General features: G+C 34.0%; 1 protein-coding gene across 1 annotated transcript in view; it reads right to left on the reverse strand.

Annotated features, from left to right (window-relative positions):
• The window catches only part of LOC127841580 (receptor-type tyrosine-protein phosphatase T-like), a 41,463-nt gene that overhangs the window by 2,687 nt on the left and 16,897 nt on the right, over positions 1 to 21,879 (reverse strand). The window contains exons 3-24 of the mRNA XM_052370504.1: positions 21,461 to 21,682; positions 17,119 to 17,331; positions 15,410 to 15,544; positions 14,784 to 14,921; positions 14,137 to 14,274; positions 13,372 to 13,509; positions 13,046 to 13,183; positions 9,260 to 9,394; positions 5,093 to 5,210; positions 4,832 to 4,965; positions 4,326 to 4,489; positions 4,149 to 4,236; positions 3,847 to 3,920; positions 3,594 to 3,630; positions 3,333 to 3,430; positions 3,011 to 3,136; positions 2,665 to 2,810; positions 2,208 to 2,343; positions 1,840 to 1,989; positions 747 to 843; positions 586 to 647; positions 161 to 292 (exon numbers count right to left, since the gene is read on the reverse strand). Coding sequence (XP_052226464.1) covers positions 161 to 292; positions 586 to 647; positions 747 to 843; positions 1,840 to 1,989; positions 2,208 to 2,343; positions 2,665 to 2,810; positions 3,011 to 3,136; positions 3,333 to 3,430; positions 3,594 to 3,630; positions 3,847 to 3,920; positions 4,149 to 4,236; positions 4,326 to 4,489; positions 4,832 to 4,965; positions 5,093 to 5,210; positions 9,260 to 9,394; positions 13,046 to 13,183; positions 13,372 to 13,509; positions 14,137 to 14,274; positions 14,784 to 14,921; positions 15,410 to 15,544; positions 17,119 to 17,331; positions 21,461 to 21,682 — 2,819 coding nt within the window. The remainder of the gene's footprint in view (positions 1 to 160; positions 293 to 585; positions 648 to 746; positions 844 to 1,839; positions 1,990 to 2,207; positions 2,344 to 2,664; positions 2,811 to 3,010; positions 3,137 to 3,332; positions 3,431 to 3,593; positions 3,631 to 3,846; positions 3,921 to 4,148; positions 4,237 to 4,325; positions 4,490 to 4,831; positions 4,966 to 5,092; positions 5,211 to 9,259; positions 9,395 to 13,045; positions 13,184 to 13,371; positions 13,510 to 14,136; positions 14,275 to 14,783; positions 14,922 to 15,409; positions 15,545 to 17,118; positions 17,332 to 21,460; positions 21,683 to 21,879) is intronic.

A 21,879-nucleotide genomic window follows, 5' to 3' on the forward strand; every position in this document is an offset into this window, starting at 1 on the left:
AATTTACGGATGTTAACATTTCACACAAACAATAATATATTGCAATAACAAATCATAACTCTATTGGTAATAAAACGTACCATTTTACCCTTAAAAGAACACTAAAACTACCCCGATTTTTATATAAAATAAAACTATAGAAAATATGCAAGTAATATACCATTTCGATATCACCCGATGCTAGATCAATCAACGTTGTCGAGCCGAGCTTTTCGAGACGAGACCAAAACATAGGCAGCTGTTGTTCGTTCGGTTTGCGAAGCACAATTATTCCCGTCTGTGCATTGAATGTCTGTGCGATGTACGTCAGGAGTGGTAAGATTACAGCGATTAAATTTCTTGTTAAAAACCATGTTTTATTTATTAAAATTAAATTACATATTTTATTGAATACGTGTTTGTTACTTCCATCATTTAATGTTTAAAATACAAACACATATTACAAGCATGTATTGCTTAACTTACACTATCACATGTGCCACATAAGGCTATTACACGTTTATGATCCATGAACACTATAAAAAGAGCCGTACGTTCAAATATACATATCTTTCTTAAATTAAACGTTATGTCAAATTAACATACATGGATATTAATTTCGTCTGTTGGTTCACTCTTTCTTTGTGGTTGTGGTCGATATACATCTACTGCAAATACAAACCAACAAACATGTTTACTTTATAACTTCACATTAACTGGATTTTAGATGTTGTTGTTGTTTTTCAAAAATATGTAACGCTTCTTACTTTCAGTCACTTGTGGTCCAATATTTCCATATTCTGCTTCTGGTCTTGTCACTAGGTGCAAATGTCCCTCATCACTCTCAACACTTCGCTTTAACAACTAAAATTCAAAAAATGCACAACCCATGCATGGAATGACATCTGGAAAATATTTCATTAGCTGACCGCCAACATGTAAGATTTAATATTTGAACAATATGTCGGACAATTCAGACGTAGCTCGAAATAGTTATTCAGTAGTTAATATGGTATCTTAACAAATCGTTACATATATTCCAATTGAAGACATAAATATATTTGCATCATCGTCCGTGTGTGTTTAATTTTATTTAGAATTTGTTTATACTCAATTAATTTGATGCATGTGTGTATGATAATGTAATTTGTTTGCTCACGAGATTCATTTAAGATTTTGTTTCCGAAATTGTTCATAAAAAGAAAAAAGGCATGTTTCAGTCTTCTTTCATGATACGATGTGGACGTTGTATTGTCGTTTTATATTATAGTAAACACATGTACGTATCCGTGTACTGCTTTAGCATTTAATGTGCAATATATAAATCTCTTCTTCGGCTGTGATAGTTGATATATGTCGTATTATATGAGTCCGAAACACCCGAGTTTCTGTTACATTAAAAGTACTATTAAGGAAAAAGTATCAGCAAAGAAAAAGGCGAAACCAAAATATATGGCAAAAGTCAATTCAATGTGACACCATTACAAAATAAGCCAATGGCTACTCATAATCAAACAAACTATGTGTTAGTTTAAACCTATTTATTTTAGCTCGATGACATCGAAAACCTAAGGCTTATATGAACGCTCTCGAGTTCGTTTCCTGAGCATAGAACCAGTACTTGGTGTCTTTGGGGGGAGATCTAAAGAACGCTCCCACGGTTGGGATCGAACCCGTGACCTCCTGGTCGCTAGGCGGACACCATATCCATTACACCACGGCGGCCTTCTAATAAACATACTAAACTAAATTATATAGGAATTGCCAAGAATATTGCCTACGACACAGTCCGTATAGTAGACTGCAAAAGAGCGGACGGAATAAGCGCAAACTACTATATTATGAATACGATTAATTTACTTCTAACTGTTGTTCAAGTCGGTTGGCTGTCGAAATACTATCTTTCCCTATCATGAACAGGTGAACACTTTCGAACTGTCTTGTCAGCACGTGGTGTGTTCCCACCAGAAGAACTTCCGCCAGAGCCTCGTGTAGGTAGGCGTATTGTTCCTGTATACAGACGATTACAGTATTAAGGCACAAAGTTTCAAAAAACAATAAGCACGTTCACGTTCGACAGTGAATGCCTATTATTCTTATATATTTACCTTATATATAACTTACTTTACTCTTTCTATAGATAAGGTCAACGTATGTTCAATTCTAACGCAGGCGCAAATGGTTTATGTATAGATATTTTTTTGGTTAAAACGTTAATCTCACATTACCTTTGTTTGAACCATGCTGACCCTTTGTTCACGCAATGCTTCGACAATCTGGAATGGTCTGACACAGCTTTCAATTTGCGCTTGTGAAATAAGATTGTCGAGAGCAATAAATGTTCCAGTTCGCCCAACACCTGCACTGTAAATACAACACGTTGCAGTCAGTGTATTCAACGAATATTAAGAAGCATTGTTTTTTATACTTACGGCTACCTTATTCATTGAAATCTTATATCAATTATTGTGCGCCTGACACAGTTTTCAATTCGTGCTTGTGAAATAAGATTGTCGAGAGAAATACATGTTCCTGTTCGCCCAACACATGCGCTGTAAATACAATTCGGTGTATTCAGTGTTTTCAACGAAAATTAGGAAGAATTGTTTGTTGTTCTTACAACTACCGTATTCATTGAAATCAAATACCAAATTATCGTATGTTTTAATTTTTGTACTAGCGTACCTGCAGTGAACAAGAATTGGTGATGGGTGCTCTTCCTGAGTATTCACCGCTCTCCAGAAGTCTACAAGACACCAGGCCGTGTCGGGAACACCTTTATCTGGCCATGACTTGAAATGCAACTGTGTAACTATCCTTGCATCATGTCCCTGTCGACATCAATAAATACTTACGACTACCGAAAATATGTACTTACACAAAATCATACTAAATAATAAATGTTGGAAGAAAAACTTAAAAATCTTCAACAACATTCTCGTTTGATACAACATATAAATGAATATATAATACAATCAAATAATCACCCTCAGAAGACATGTTACAGTAACGACAATGAATTAAAACAGACCTTCTTGATTGTGAAAGTCCTGATGTTGTAATCAAACATCTCCTCGACATCAACGTACTTTACGTCAATACGTCCGTACTTGCACACACCATTTAACTCATCTGGCCAATATTGTAGGCATTTCATCTTCATTATAAAATGTTTTGTCAAGCACTGTTTTGTTTACTTATAATAGATACACAATGAAAGCGTTTTTAGCAGTTTACTTTTACTATGGTAGCCAACATATGAATGAACAATAACCGCATAGGCACTGTAAATATGCTTTTTTTCTTTACACTCGCATTTACCGAAAAATCAACATCAGAAATAAATCGCATACCGTTCCCATTTCAATCAAATTTGTCAGCATCACAATCTTGTCTACATTCTGCTGCCATATCATACGCCAGAAGTCATCTAAATTTTTCTCGGTAGGTCCTGTTAAAACAGACTTGAACATATGTATGTTTTACTTACCGGTGAGCTAATATTAATAAAATATTTTCTGCGATATTTGTTTAAACCGAATGGAAATAATAATTTTTACCAAATGTAAACTACACTTTGACCTTTTGTACAATTATTAAGATGTTTTACTTACCCTGAGACGCGATAAATTTATTTGCCTTTTCAAAGCCCTACAATGCAAACAAAACATAAATTAAGTTTCAAATTACTTATCTTAATCTTATTTTCATAATTTGAATTTCATATTTCATATTTGTTCTTGCTTAAATTCTCTTAAGCGTTACTGATAATGCGATATTCGTTAAATTAGGAGGAAGAAGACACTCAGATTGATCATAATGAGGATCAGGATAATAATGATATAACCGAAATTAAAAAAAACGTACGTGTATATAGCTCGCGTTGATATATTCGGAATCTCCATCAATCTCTTTGGTCAAGGGCACACGGTTATGGTCGTCTGAAATGAAATGAGCTTTCTAGTATACCTTGCATTACCGTTACTCAATCAAACGCCATATTGCTTTAATAAACAACACTTATGCATATTGTAAGTTCCTCTAAAGAAGGACTTGTCGCATGTATGTTACGATACTGTCTATTAAGTACTTAAAATATTAAGTACTTAAAATATTTTAAATATGTTGCATTACTGGACTTGACAAAATGTAAATCAAACTAAACGTACATGCATACATCTGCTTGTAGCGGGTCTTTCCTTTGTTCTCTTCGGACGATGCTACATCATGCTTATGGATAAGCCCGCTTCTAAATTTCTACAATGCAAGATTGTTAATGATGCGGAAATGGTTTATAATGAAGCATTTAACTGTTATTGAAATATAATACTGCGAATGTTTCTTACTTTAAACTCTTCTTCAAAGAATGTTGAACCACTTTGACACTTCTCGTGAATGTAGCCCCATAGTTCATGGATTTTTATTCCCGAGCCAAGTGTCTTAAAGCTGTAGTAATCATTGTAATCACATAGGACGAGATTTTCGTTGCCAGACAATAACAGGCTGACGTCTACAATTCAAGAGGATATATATCATTTCAACAAAAAAAATCACACATTATATGAAACTGTATGGTTTTCGATGCATATATTATTGTATATTTAATATACTCGTTTACCCTACTTGATTATTGAAATCAAATTTTTGCACATGTGTTTACTCCCTTAGATATTTGTGATGGTATGTGTCAACTTATATGTGCAGTTGATCGTTAATAGTTTTGACTGAAATATGTTATTGACGATGTCTTGTGTCAAATACATATTTTTAGTTTCGCTAATACTAGTGTTGATTAAGCAAACACCATATTGAGCTATATGCATTTCTATTTTGAACATGTGTTCACATGTACTTTTTGAGGCGACTTCTGCTTTCTCTTGTACGAAGACGTTTTTGCCATCATTAGCCCGATCGCTATGATCGAATCCCTTGTTGAAACGTGTCTCTTTCTGATCCGGTGTAGATAATTTAGTATGACATTTTGCGCTGAAATTAAAAAATCACATGACTTGACAGGAACAAAATCTTTATTGAACAATAAGATCTTTATTGACAATACAGTCAATAAACATCGGCGACTAGTATACTAATTTTACAAGCAGCAGTAACTTACGAATGAAGTTGTCGCCGCTTGTAATATACGGTTAGTAAAGTAATTCCAATTATGGTAACAACAGCTGCAAGGCAACCACAAACAACTCCGACCACGTTCAAGGTAGTACGTTCGTGGGCTGAAACAATACATGGATAATGTGTACTTTACCTATGTAACCTGCTGCATATTTTGTATATTGTATATATGGTATGTTCAGATGTGAGCTCAGTGAGTAAAAGTACAATGGATCACGCACGATCCATTGACATTACACGTGTCGCAGTGACATTCCCTAGAGCAGCGTTGTCCGTAGAAACCAGGTTTACAGGCCTTGATAATCAACATTTAAAAAAATCATTTGAATACTAGTGCATAATAACAATCTACGAAACAAAGAATTGTTATAGTAACATACCAAATATTACTTCAACCTTGTGATTTCAGAGATGTATTTTTGCCAATAATGCCAATATCCGGTATTAATTTATTCATTATAACTATAGAACTATTTTAAAACGTAAAATGCACAATTGTGTAAATTGTTAATGGAGGATAATAAAACTCGCAGACAAACAACTTCTTATCCTAAAATACAAACATTCATACACGTTTGAGTATTTTTGATGAAAGGTATAGGAGGACAAACGTGCGACTGGGTACGGACGGACGGACAGACAGTCAGAAAAACATAGTGACTCCAGAACATCCCCGCCTACTTCGGATCTGTGATTATTAACGAGATCAGTAAATCAGAAAAAATCCAAATGACCACTAATTTAGAGTAATCAACACATTGTTGAATAGACATCACATGCCAACAAAAAGTTGTGTTTTTTTCAGGACAATCGGCGTTTAAATAAATGTTGATAACTTTAAAAACCTGCCAAAGATCGTATCACCATCAGCTATTAACACGAATTCTCGAATTTTAATTTCTGTACCGTATATACCCACCCCTTATTTATGTCATTTAAATAATCTTATCATTGCAGTTATGTAAATTGATTAATGAATTATCAGGCAAATTTATTAACATGTTTAATTAAGGCTATCATAAACTATTATATAGACTGAATACATTTATATTATGTTGAAATAAATAATGCATTAATATAATTTTATACAAGACAAAGGTGATCGATCTATATATATTAAACAATCATTCGTATTAAAACTTGTGTATTGATGCTCAGTGCACCTTATACCATGAATATATCTTCATCTCCACAAATGCTAAATATAAACTAAGAAAAACATCAAGCGGCAGAAGCAAAACTGAAACCGTTTTACAGCACGTTGTCCTTTATGTATGGACAGGAACCAATTATTTAACTTTCTGACACAGCACCGAAGCAAGAGACGAAACACACGTACAACAAACACAATACTAGTAATAAAACGTAATGAAAAACCTTTCTGATACCACACCTTATTTATAGAATCGTGTTTAAGTAAAGAATTTATCACGGAGGATTATAAGTTTTAATAGCAAGTACAGCGCAACCACAATTTAGCTATAATTAATACCTTCATTGATTAATTAAATGCATTGCAGGAGGATTGTTTCTTTTTGTTTGTGTTTTAAGGTAAACTTAATTCACCGCTATATTCACACATTTCCAAAGAGCCATACCATATTAACATAATGATGAAAGTAAATATAATTAAGAGTCCAATTGCATTTACCTTGTTCATTATTCACTTAAAAACAATAAAAAACATACAATTTATAATTCGTCATTTTGACCATAAAGCATAGAAATATAGAAATGATACCAATTTCACGTTATCGTTATTTGTAGGCTAAATAAAATAGCTATTTGTTATATAATCATTATAAAAACGTTCATAGAGATTGAAACACGCATTAGGATTCACACAGTTATAAACGCACTCCAAAATGGCATTTGTTAAAGAAGTATAACAACGTATGTCTGTATGAAAACTTGATACATTATGTGTGCTCATAATGTGTGTGGGAAACAAATTTGATATCTAGTAAATGAACAGCAATTATTAGCTACTTACAACTAGAAATGTATCCGTTTTGCCTGACACACCCCTAGCATATCGCTTAATCAGAGGACATTGCTAGTTCGATTTATAGTCATATAGTCATGCAACGAATATCTCCTATTGTTTTCAACATATGCCCGGCCAACATTCCACTATAAAATGAACATAGGACAATAAGTCAAAATTGGAGATTTTTGCATTTTTTAAGCAATTCCCTAATTTAATTGTCAAAACAGAACATAACTTTATTTCGAATACACTTGACAGTTTCTAAGGTTAACGCAAATACATAAATATAATACGTAGTTTGTGCAGCTTTTTAACAATCTAGTACGGATGCGATTAAAGATATTTAAACACAATTCGTTTGATCTCACATGTCAACAGTGTGTCAAGGTATATATGGAACCGTATCGTATGTCGTTGTAATCATTAAGATAAAATAATAATAAAATAATAATTATAATTTAGAAGAAATAAAAAATAATACAATTCGATTTTCAACTCGTAATCACATATTGTTATAAGTAGAAACGGCAAAATACCGAGTAATTTTCATAGCTTATGTATAAGCAACATCTTATATGGCAGAAAATGAAAGCTACAAATTATGATTTTATAAAGCATATCAAATAACATCAGAATGTTTTGATTAAAAAATTAACATATTCCACATTTATAAATTAATATGCGCATAACATTTGCGAATAGTGAGTGCTCGTAATATAAACTTTCCTAATTTGAACACGTCACTTTTATTGTCTGTATAAAATGACCAATTGAGCATGCTATGTCTGAATTTTTACGAGCTTTTATGTAGTTGCCTTTAATTTGGAAAAATTTAAAATATTTTAACAACAATATCATCTTTGCAAAGGTTCATGTGTAGTTTTTCCAAATCACTACTATTAGCAAAACAACAAACTTCGCACGAGTATGTAAACATTACAGAAAAAAACACATCAACTAACTGCATAACTATATTTAGTTTAAATAAATACGTTTTCAAGTTGGATAATTAATATTTAAAGTGCGTGTAGGTCTTTACCGCGCTTTGTTAGTGTTAAGGTTGACATCCTGCTTTAATTAAGGGCCACGCCCTGATATAGAAAGTCGTTCACAGTGTCTTTGTTATAATTTCCATACACCAAAATCACATTACGTTTGGGAGCTCCTTGTTTACGGAATACAATACTTCATAATAATCAACTAAAACAAAACTCAAAGAAACAAAACATAGCGTCCCTTTTACAAATCCCTTTGCATCTTTGTATGTGAAATGTTTTTACAATATATTTCAATAGAATACACAATCATAAACATGTCAACCCAATTATTTGAATTTAAGCGTTTCCTACATTTGATCAAACTGACGATGTCAACATGAATAATTAAACCATTGATTATTGATTGAATAATCGCAGTTCATGTCAGTCTTACCCACGGAAAAATTAATGCGTTTCTTTACATTTGCACAATAACATCCGGATAGTGGCCGACAACAAAGCACCGGTTTATCCGTTGTCACATTTACATGTTGATGATCAATTCACGCCAAAGTGATATGGACTCGGACCAAAAACATAAACAGTTATTATTTTATTTATAATTTAGTATCTGACAAAATTGGGAGTTTCTCTATGAAAGGGGTATATCAAATTGAGCTATGTCTTAAACTATATTAGCTATAAAGTTTTCTGAAACGCTCTCGAGTACGTTTTCTTTATAGAGAGCGATCTAAAAAAAACGCTCCCAGTGATCTATACCATAACCAATAGGCCACAAGTTGTTCATAATAAAGCCTTTGAATGTTAATCTTATGTACTTAAAACATCAAATAACACGACTATGCAAATGGACTTTCTCCAATCACCTATTAAATCGAATATTTAGTATGCTAGTTGTCCGTAAATGTGCATGCAAGTGTCATTGAGTGTTTGTGGACGAAAGACAAACATTGAAACATATTTGAACATATTTTGACATATACAGGACGTAAAAATTATGCTGGCATTGATTATCATTTCATCTTACCAACGCTAGAATTAAAGTTAATATCAGACGTTATATATGTGAGTTGTAGTCGATAAAGTACTATTAGTAGCAATAAAGTAAGTGTAAACTTTGTTGGAGCATTAAAAGTAAATAATGAAAGCAATATATGCTCACGTGTACAGAAACCATTGTCCATATTGTACCCATCATGGCATTGAAGAGACTCTACGCACGATCCAGTGACGTGATGGCACGTGTCGCAGTGACAGTCCATGGCGCAGCTTTGTCCGTAGAAGCCAGATTTGCAGGCTGTGTAACAAAAATAGAAGGAATATCGTTTGAATAGAATGTATACTAAGAATCTATACACCTAACATTGTCACAGGTGGGATGCTTACCCCTCGACACCGCAGGTATTTGTATACATAGCAAGTTGTAACATTTGATTTTGGGGCATATCCAGTTTTGACCTACGGGGTATTTGATACAGTATATTGTTCATATCAATATATTGAACCTTCTGGACATAAGGTTACCGAAGGAAAAAAATATGTACAAGTCCATATAAAATACATGAAAACATAGGAATTCATAGATTTTAACGTAAGTAAATGATTCAATTATAAATTTGAAAGTGCCATTATACAAATTAACAAATCAAATATAATTTACTCGACATATTTTTTTTAAGAGATCAGTCGTTTCTAATAATGTCTACATCCATTTATTTATAATTATCATAAAAAATATATATAAATGGCAAAGGTTAATTACTTATGTACTTAATCGCACACAAGCAAACTTCTTTCTTCAGAAAAATGTTTACACGTTTAAAATTTCCGCGTTGGAAAGTGTTGGGGGATTAATCTGGAAAAACAGTCAGGAAAACAGATATAATGTTGAGAGTAAGCAATACACAAACAATAAATCTTTTTAAACTAATATACAATCAGCGTTGAAATAAATGTCAGTGTTGTTTTAAATAAACAAGTACAGGATAAAGATTTGATCCCCGATTATCGTTCACAAGCTATACATACACTTAATTTGCTTGATTACCATTAAAAAAAGTCAGCTTCATCATTATTAATATCCTAACCGTTAATAATGCGATCATATCCGCTCACCCCCACCCATCTTATTTTCATCAGATAAAATATTCATAACACTACAGTATTGTTAATTGATTTATTAGCGTTAGGGTAAATTAAACAAGTCAAATTTATTTATATTTAATAAAGTTTAATAGTATATTGAACGCATCATTCGTATTGAAACTTGTGTATGACTGCTAGGTTCTTTAAATGCAAAGAATATATTTACATTTCGACGAATTGTAAATGTTCACAAAGTTTTATTCCAACCCGCGTTAAGAATTATAAAGTTGCAAATGTCTATAAGTCCTAATACATAGTACAGCACGACGAAAAATTTATGATTAGCGCATGCATAAAGTAAACGCGTTTGTATAAACATAGCCGCGCTTTGTTTATAGAAAAAAACTGCCTCTTCTTAGCTGTTTTTCACACTAGCCAGCTATATAAATTCTTGTGTTGGTAAGACAGTTTCAGAATGAAATACCAGTTCCACACAATAACAATAGGAACTATAATATGATTCAATTTACTATTATATTTTCCCTATTTATTTGAAACATATACCATTTATAATGTTTAGTTCTGACAATAAAGCATGATCAATTTAGTACTCGGATATGACGCGTTGATACAACTTCGTACTTCCTACTTCACAGGCCGATACTTGTGTAAAATTTCAGTGTAGTTTTTGTACATTTCATAAACAATTTATCAGTTATGCTATATAATCGTTAAAATCGTCAATAAATACCTTAAACCGTTAACGAAAGTGTGCATGGATATTTGCGCAATTCTATTGGAAGTCACTTTCCCGCTGCATATAATTATCGCAAGAAATCTAGGTCAAAGCTCAAAGTTGACAACAACGCCGATTAACGAAACAAATATAACACGAATTAAGTGCTGTGCACCAATTGGGATTCACACCTTTATAAAGGCGCTTGAAAGTGTCATTTGGGCAACAACTATCATAAACCATGTCTACGTTTAAATTAAATACATTATTAAAGTTAATACTGTCTGTAGGGAAGATATTTCCAAAGTACTTATCAGCCAATAACATCAAGAAACGTCACTGTGTTCATAAAATATTTCCCTAGTATGTCGCTTTGTCCGACGAAATTTGCTAGGTCGGTTTTATTCGAATTATCTTCTCAGAAGATTCAAATTGGTACCTCATATATTTTCGAGATATAAGGCTTCGAAACAAAATTTACACTTAAATGTATCATGAATATTGCTGGGCCAAGTGTGAGGTTGAGCGCTCTAAATCCGGTTTAAACCCCCAATGCTTTGCATTGACCGTTCAAAGGCAGTGACCCCAGCTTTATGTGTTATGTATGTTGTTTTGTATTGTGCTGTTTTTAGCCCTTTTTTTACTGTTTGGCAATTGGTCACTTGCCTTAAATAAAGGACCAACTAATTGTATATAATGAGAATTCAATACTGCTCCAGCAGCTGGAGTTTCACTTCTTTATATTCTAAACAAAAACCGGTGTTCGCCGCCCTCACGACCGGAACTATAAATAATCAATAAAGAGCAATACCCTGTTATTATGAAAGCAAGAGTTGCGGCTCTTGTTCAATGCTCTTACGTTCATGATATATATCTGATTATGAAGTCTTAATGAAACACCTATTAGAGCTTTCGAAATGTAACCTGGTCACTCTTTTATAAAATTAACCAAATGCAATATAACAAGGATATACTGATGAGCTATACATGGCCTTGATCGCATGCTCGGGAAGCTGATCTAGCATGAGCATGGCTATATTATCTAACGGCAGTAGAAACATACTAAATAAAAGATAAATATCGTCCAAGCATCATTCTTGTATCTTTTCTTACCAACGCTACAGTTACTGTGAGTCCACCCAGGCTCACATTGCTCATTCGAGCAGTTACCGGAGACATGGTTACAGTTGGCTTGGTGTAGGCAATGACATTGTGTGGAGCAGTTCAAACCAAATAACCCTTGATCGCATGCTGTAAAGGTGAAACAAGAGGAAGTAATACGAGCTATACAGTATTACTAAACTAAATTACTGTTCATTCATGTCACAAAAAATAAAAGGGTCAAAATGCACGTAATTATACATTTTTATCATGCATAGACAACACCATAGCAACGATACTATATAAATTTTGGCTGTCCAATAGTTGCAATCTTATCAACGCTACAGTTACGATAAATCCACCCAGGGGTACATTGATAATCAAAACAATAGCCAGAGATAGAGTCACAGCTTATCCCGGGTAAGCAATAACACTGGGAGGAGCAGTTTAAACCATATATGCCTTGACCGCATTCTTTTAAAATGGAGCAAACGATACAGAATAATTTAAGTTAAAGTAAAGTGAGTAACATTGATAACACAATGTAAAAGTAAATGCAGTACTATGTCTATAGTACATGTACTATACCGGTAAGAGGTATACTTGGCTATACAAGTCGACATCACTACATAGGTATTTTATACATGCATCATTTCATTAATAGCATAAGAAGCGGAAAACACGTCATAAGTAAACGACAACTATAAATCTTACCAGTGCTGCAGTTACGAAGAGTCCATCCTGGCGAACATTGGTCATTTGGACAGTGGCCGGAAATATGGTCACATCTTTTACCATGCAGACAACGACATGGGAAGGAGCAGTTGTTGCCAAACAAGCCATGATCACAAGCTTTTAAAGTCGAACAATTGAAAATATCTTAGAGTAGATATCATCTGTATTATGATTGCGTACAAAGTACGCACTTGATTCGAAATCATTAAAAATCGCTTTCATGCATACAAACAATACCAGTATTGATAGTTAATTATTAAGCTTCTATCAAGTGTCAAAATTATATCATACCAACGCTACAGTTGCTTTCTGTCCATCCAGGTGCACATAGGTTACCAGGACAGAGACCGGAACTTTTGTCACATCTTGCTCCGAGGAGGCAATGACAACGGGATGAGCAGTTCTTACCAAACATATCTAGATTGCACGCTGTTCAATCCGAACCAAAGGTATAACAGTAGAAGAGTAGAGGAAACAACAATATTCGTATATGACACAGCAAATTGTAATTCATATTTATACGAACAATACTCCTAAATGATTTTCTCACAGACACAGGCTAATTAATGCCCCGATTCATAACTTAGCTGGCTTCAAATCAACAATAAATCGCTTACCTACGCTGCAGTTACTTTGTGTCCACCCAGTTGCACAAAGATCATCAGGACAATTGCCAAAAACAGGATCACAGCTAACGCCGTTGATACAGTGGCATGCATACGAGCAGTTTTCGCCAAAGTGCGCATGATCGCATGCTATGAAATAGTATATATTTAGATTTATTAATAGCGCATAAGTCATTTTTGTTGATTTCGTTACTGTGAACTTCAAATAGAAGCTGAAAACTATCAATAATTGTACCTAACATTATAATTATCACACTTCTCGAGTCATACGAACTTGTAAGTAAAACATAAAATTGCAGGCTATATCAAAATTGTATACTCGCTCTATACACTATTATGAACACCAATATCAACCATTGATCTGACTTATATCTAACATTTCTTACCCAAGCTACACTTATTTTGCATCCACCCAGGCGCACATATACCGTAGGTATCAGTTAACAGAATAATGGTCATAATCTTCCCCTTGTGGGGAATGACATTGAAAGACGCATTAAAAACAAAACATACCTGAATCACAAGATGCACACTAATAAGTCCACTCGCAAAAGGTTGAAGTTATAATGAAAAAGTCTTCCAGAAATACATTAACTGCGATACTGCGGGACTACATGATACACCTAAATATCTCGTTCATTTTTTTAAAGAGACACTTTATATTAAGTAGATACAGGTTGTGCATAAATCTATACATTAAAACTTTGTGACAATGAAAATTGTTAATAACATGATTATCCGAATGTTGTTACGTACCTACGCTACAGTTGGCATGCGTCCAGCCAGCTGCGCATTGGTTATTGGGGCAGCCACCGTCAACATGGTTACATGTTGCATTGTTGTGACAGTGACATATGGAGGAGCAGTTAGAACCAAATGTGCCAGATTTGCAGGCTGCAAAGATAAATCGTCGATTAAGCTATTATCAATCAAAGCATCGAACGCACTAAGACTGCTGCTTGTCATAACTTTAGCCCTACACTAAGTCAAGATGTAAGATGATTTTAAATAAAACTAGTTCTTCATTCACAATGGTTAACTATTCAGGTAATGCATTCATGGTAAGTTTTGAACACATTATTTCTGATAGATATAACATTTATAATGTTGATGTTTAACGATTTAGATATGCGCAATTTGTAAATTTTCTTTTGGACTATTTATATTGAAGACATTAAAAAGGTAATTTTAATCGCTCGAGTAAAAATCGAACAGACTTATAATATAGATGTTGACTTATTACGCCTACATTTACAGGACATTTTTTGGGCAGAAACAAAATCGTAATAAAAGATATAACTAGTGCATAACATTTCACGTACAATCTTAAATAGTTTTGACAATAAAATGCAATTATATTTAATCTCAAGTCAATTAGATGATAAAATGCATGCCTTACGTACCAACGCTACAGTTGCTATGCGTCCATCCAGCTGCGCATAGTTTACTGGGACAGGTACCATTAATATGATGACATGTTACATTTTCCTTACAATGGCATATGAAGGAGCAGTTAAAACCAAACGTTCGAGGGTTGCAGGCTGAAATCATAAAAGTGGATTCAGCTATAATTAAACATGGCGTTGAACGCTGGGAGACTGCGATAACTTTATTTTTGCATGAAGTAAAGATGTCAGAAGATTTTTATTTCTTCATGAATAATGAATTGTATTCAGGAAATTGACTCATAGCAAGTTGCTTACATATTATTAAGTTCGCCTTTACCAAGGAAATGTATAACGATTCTGATTTGCGTTATGGTAACTTCTGTCAGGCAAGCTACATTTAAGACAGTGGCGATGACATTTTTATTACAAAGTAAAATACTCCTAACGTATTTATAAAGGCATTAAACGCGATCATTATATCTTGTTACCACGCATGCAAAACATTTATGAACTATTTGGTATTATAGTCAATTCATTTCAATCGCATAACTTTCCATAAATTCCATAACACATGTCAATGGGCAAGCGCACTGAATTAGTGTTAATCGGTCGAATCGTGATAATTATATAGTTGGTCTTACTTTCATTACAGGCGAATCCTCTCCAGCCGTCTTTACATACATCAGTCATACATTTACCCGTGACACTTTCACATGAACCGTTAAAACAATGACACTCTTTTGAACAGTTAACACCGTATTTTCCGGGTAGACAGTCTGGAACAAATAATATTTTGAGATTTGCTCACATTCCAGTACTTAGAATGTATAATTATTTCGGCCTTATTAACTGTTCAGGCACTGCATGCATACTCTTTATCGATCTTTGTCTGAACGTTAAATACAATAATACTTTTAAGCAGTTGAATGTGCTATTTTTAGTCTCGCACTCTCGCGGTAGTCCTCTTTGATGATCACCTTAATTAAAAAATATATATGAAAAAATAAAAGACCCACGGACTTTCGCACTAAATGTACTACAGAGTGGCTCATTAGTTTTTTACAGGAAATACATCAGACGTTAAACGAACGACCCATGTTCGAAACTTGCTAAGGAATCATTAAAAAATTTAATAGCTTAAACATGTCGTTAATAAAATATACCAAAACACCATTATATTAAAATAGCTTCAGTGACCGATGCGACAAACGTCAACAAACAAATATAGTCCGACTATGTGATTGTGTTGATAAATAATTGTATGTTTTGTTTGAAGCATAGAGAAAACAGCAAAACATTTAATATAAACATGTGTCGTTAAGAGACGAATGCTTTTGTCTGAAACTCCAATTATGTTTAAATAAGACATTCGACATAATGTAAAACTATGAATAATGAAAATATGTGTTCTCATAATCGCAATAATGTACGGTAACTCGAGTCATACAAGTGGCCACGGCAAAATCAATCAACACAACAACATATAATTATATTAACTATAACACATATAATTAAAGCAAGGAAAATAAGCAATTATAAATCAGAGATCTATAAGTATTTCGTGAAAGAGGTTTGGCTAAGAACTTCAATGAATACAAAAATATGTGTTCAAATTAAAAACACCGCACAACAGTAAACAAAACTAAGAGATAGGTCTTTATCTCCAAATTAATAAAATGAAATGTTTAGATTTATAAATTCGGGTCCCCTTGTTGGAAATATATTCACCATTTTATTAGCTATGTTTAAGGTCAAACCTTAGGGCTAGACAGTTAGAACAAAAAATAAAACAATTTTAGGAGGTAGCTTTACACGCTGATAAATATGATTGTACTGTTTCAGCTCTTTTGCGGTAATACGTTTTTAATTTTTAATTATGCGCAACATAAGGGGCAATAATATCGAAGTGAAAAAATTATATAGGTCCTAAACACAAAACACAAGTTGACATTGATTAACATGTACATGCACACATCATACAGGAATATATATGACAACTTTGTTTTATGTGTACATCCTTCAAAACAATATTAACAGCCATATAAGCAACAAAAAATACAATTCCTCTTTAGCAATGTTTTAACGAGGTAAAAGATTCGTGATTTAAGAAAAATATATAAAAAAGAATAATGAAGGCTATCTTACGTTCCCCCCACAATTTAAAATAATAGCGCTCCGCAAATTAATTTGTTCGTGGTTATAATACTTCTTTACATGTATCAAAAGCGAAAATATCACGTTACTGTTGCGACATCATGCATAGCCACTGAACATATCGTGTATGTAAACAAAACAAAATAGTAAAATATAACTATCAGTCGAAACAACAATAAGCTTCAAAGCACTTTACCTGATTGTCGGTATATCATTATCTCGCATATAGTCATATATGTATTGACCTGTTGTCCCGTGCTAGAAACTTGTACAACATCTAGTTCCCTTGGAGGAGCCAGTATTGTCATCGCATAAGACAGATTATGCCTATCGAGCGCTTTATCCTGTAGTGTGTTATTCCGTCTTCCCAGTGACAATGTGATGTTGTCAAACTGAGTGAAATCTTCAACTAACAAGTATACAAACATTATCTGTACATATTTCTGAAACATTGACTTAAGTAGATAGTAGTAAGTTTTTTTTAAAATAATCTTCGTTCCTTGACATCACCAAAATAATGTCAAAGCTCACATCATTTTAAAATATAGTTGTAATATAGCGGCCATTAAACACCAAATAAAAATAGTAGTGTCAACTGGAAATAGTTACACAATCTTACATAAGATCTGACAACGGCCAGTTATATAACGCCATTAGTGAGGAGTTAATACCAAATATGTCGTTTGACGAAATCATGCGACCATTTTTTGTGACATTATTCTATAGAGTGTAGAAACATAAGTTCCGAGGTAAACGTATAGACCAAACTTGAACCAATTCTGGACCGAGAGGAACTTACCGCTCTATAAAAAATATACGAGGAGAGCAAACGAAACAGGCGAAGCGCCGGACGGCCATGAGGAACAAGAAACCGTCGGAGACTGGTGATGGTTCCCAAAGGTTTTTTTTTGTCACAATATTGCACTATATAGTCAGATAAAAGGAAACGTCTTGAGGGGCATAACTTTGGACAAAATAATACGATGGACGTTTTAGCAACTTTAAAATTTCAAAGGGTCATAACTCTCTAAATAAATCATCTAACCAGAACCCATAAATGACATGCGCATCTCCTCAAGGTAGTTAAGCTTCCCATAAAGCTTCATTAAATTCCAGTCAGTAGTTGGGGAGAAATAGCCCGGACAAGAATTGCACTATATGTACAGTTTATAGAAAATTTCAAAGGGTCATAACTCTGTGAAAAATCATCGGACCATAACTGGCTGATAATATGCACATCTCCTTTTGGTAGTGAAGCTTCGCATTAAGTTTCTTTGAATTCCGGTCATTAGTTGCTAAGAAATGGCCCGGACAAGAATTGCACTATATGTACAGTTAATGGAAAATTTCAAAGGGTCATAACTCTGTGAAAAATTATCTGACTAGAACACGCTGAAAATATGCACATGTCCTCTCGTAAGTGAAACTTCCCATAAAGTTTCATTGAATTCCGATCATTAGTTGCTGAGAAATAACCCGGACACGAATTGCACTAAATAATTATATACAGTTAATGGAAAATTTCAAAGGGCCATAACTCTGTGAAAAATCATCCGACCAGAACCGGCTGATAATATGCACATCTCCTGTTGGTAGTGAAGCTTCCCATAAAGTTTAATTGAATTCCGGTCATTAATTGCTGAGAAATAGCCCGGACGAAAATTGTGCACGGACTGACGGACACACACACGGACAGACGAAGCGGCGACTATATGCTCCCCCAAAAAATTTTGGGGGAGCATAAAAAGTGCAAATATTAGACACTGAAAGATAAATTCCGACAATGAATCTGCATATCGGGAGGAAATTTTGAAACAAATCAACGGACGCTACAAAATCCGACAAAATGTGGAAACAAGCTGTAACAGGGGAAGTGTATTATGCCTTTGACAATATCGCCCTTGATCCGAAAATGATGGTACGGTCAAAACTGACTCAACGGTCAATTGACGGTCAATTGACAATAACGGTCAATTGAAGACAGCAGTCAGGCTGGATTCCCCAAAACGAAAATCGCTCTTTATAACACTTGTGACTAACGATCAATTGTCCATAACGGCAAACGGCTAGTATATTTCACTCCGAAAGTCATGTTTGAACTTAAAACAACGGTTAGAGTCAGTCATTTCGAGTTGCAAAAAGTTCAAAACAAAGCATCATTTTTGCGTCTTGTTTTCGGGTAAAGAATATAAAAGAGCGGTAACTGCCTTTGATATGATAAAAGCGGCTCGCTGCGAGAAAACAAATAATAGGGTTTGCTGCCCAGTGATAATTATGGGGGAAATCTTCAAAATAAAATATGTCAGAGTATATTACAAGTAAAAAGTAATTATCGCTAATTTAATGACCGCTCATTAGAACATTGTACTTTCAACCTTGAGTATGGATAGATTAGAGTTTTGTGAGTGAGAATGATTGTTGTCGTTTAAAGTTTTTTATGTTATTATGCTTAGTTATCGGCAATTAGCCTTTGTTTAACACTGTGTACAAAGGACTGGGTGTGCTAATGACGTAGCAATACTACCAACTGACCAACCATCTGAACAGTGGTGATTCGAAAACAGCGGTCACTTGTGGACATTGGCCAATTTGGCCATTTCCCTTGACTGACTGCTGTTCTCAGTTTTTACTGTAAAACCTTTTCAACCAGATAATAGTACGCATGCACATTTATTGCATGGTTCCATCACTCTAGCCCAACTACTGTCAAGTAAGTACAAACATATGTTGAGAAGCGGTTGTATGAGTCCAGAGTACATAAAATTCGGAGAAATAATTGAAGTACACAAGGAATGAAACTAAAGGAAGGGCTAACCAAACAATGATTAAATAAGTCATTTCATGAACGTCCAACTTATTACAACTGTTTGAAACGATCTTACTGGACCCCTTAAACGTTACAATATGTAACGTTAAAATAGATTGAAATGTGGATTAAGAAGTAGCTAGACTGTTTTATGATGAGTTTGTTGGAAGTTTAACAGGCATTGAAACATGTACGACATGAGGGCCTGTTTTTCAAGCTAATACTATCAAATATTGACCCGTATAGAAATTACGTGGATGCAAACACGTCAGTCTCTCCTCGCCAAAGGAGAGAGCATCCGATACTTTAGGGTCTTCGCCAAGAACAAAAAGATGTCACCGCTCCATCAATGATCTGATAAGCCAGGTCATAAACATTATAAAGGGTTAAGGGTATACACATGTATGTCTATTCAGCAAAAGCATGTGTGCTCCGACAGTTACTGGTGACATAGTGTTTGTGGCATTTGAAAACATGCAATAAATGAAATGATTTATATTCGCTACGATTATTAAAAAAATGGATCCGAAGTCGTCGTTGCATATAATGGACAAACAACTTCAGAGTCAAACAACCAGCATTCACCTTAAGACCTCACCCGTTCTTATAGCATAAAACATATGACAGCGCACTTACGAAAAAGGAACATATCCATGAGGCATGGATAACGCAATTCTAGTTAAATTAAATTCGGGATGCCTTCAACGTCATAATCTCTGGGAACAATTGACATCACCAAAGAAGTGATGCCCGCTGTTGGATTTATGTCAGTTAAACCAATAGCCTTTCATTCTGTATAAGGATCATAATAAAAATCGCCAGAATAATGAAGTCACGCCTATTCATACAAACGTGTTATTTATGAAATTAATGTGGAATTTATATAATTGTGCATTTCGTTTGTTTCTGTTATTCTAAAGAAGCGCTCCAAAAGCTGTTATGAGAGTTTTTCTATGCGTGCATCGGACATTTCCGATTACAATCAATGCCGTTCACGATTAAACCGTTATGTTGCTGAAAATGTGCTCAACAAATCAATATGTACGTTTTTATTAATCTGTCTATAACTTTGTTATTTTAATGGCAATATGAACTGATGAGTGTATCCAGTTAAATTTAATATTCCTACCTCAAACTTCTGTTTCTGACTTTAAAATGTAAGTGAAACAACATCGATTTAGATAGGTTTGCAATTTTTTGATCTTATCATTAAAGTATTAAATTAAAAAAACCAACGCACAGCATCTTCAAATGTTGTCTGCATACTGGTATTCTTCAATCAAACATTAAGGCTATTGGCTACAAAGCTTTGTGATTTACTTTTGTTTTCGTACAAGAATTAGCATGCAATCCATGGGAAGTGGATAGCGTAAAATGTTAAAATAGTTTATGCAAAACGTTTATTAATATTAATAATATTCTACAGATAAAATGTATTATTTAAATATTAACGTTTCTATAATTATATTGATTTTGATTTCTTCTTAATCATAACTTCTGGTTATTGTATGCGTTATTTGTATGCTTACATGTGTCATTTCTTTTGCATTTATTATTGTTAATAGTTTATGTAAATATGCTTCTAATGCTTTTGATAAAAAAATCAAATAAATCGGATTATAACTGGCGATCGAGTGTGTTAGTTTCGAACTTGCCATATTAATGTGTTAATTGATATCAATAAACCGGCGTAATTTATGTTAGTATTGATATAGAGTAAATCTCTACACACCTTTATCTGTACGCCCTAGAACTAGAATCTTTTCCACGAGATATGTCGTGTCCAGTGTCAGTTGCACCCATGCCGGTCTTTCTAGAGCTGCGCAACATCCACACAAGTCAGCACTGCCTCGATTATTGACAATACCATCGTTGACCTTATCTGCAGTCCATTCGAAGTGTGGTATCCCGTTTGATGTCACTGAGATGTGTGCATTAGGGATCTGGATCTGGACTGAAGTACAAACAAAAAGCACTGATTATTAAAAGTAACTTGAATTGAATAAACCATGTGTTTATACTGCACCGTGAATTTGTATATGTCAGTCAAATATTGAATTGTAGTCTATGTCTTTCGATGTATAAGATATAATAGTTTTATGTAGCGAATGTCTATTTTAATGTTTTAGGTACACTATATCAGGAGTGATG

Source organism: Dreissena polymorpha, chromosome 8, assembly GCF_020536995.1.
Source record: "Dreissena polymorpha isolate Duluth1 chromosome 8, UMN_Dpol_1.0, whole genome shotgun sequence".
Taxonomy (NCBI): domain Eukaryota; kingdom Metazoa; phylum Mollusca; class Bivalvia; order Myida; family Dreissenidae; genus Dreissena; species Dreissena polymorpha.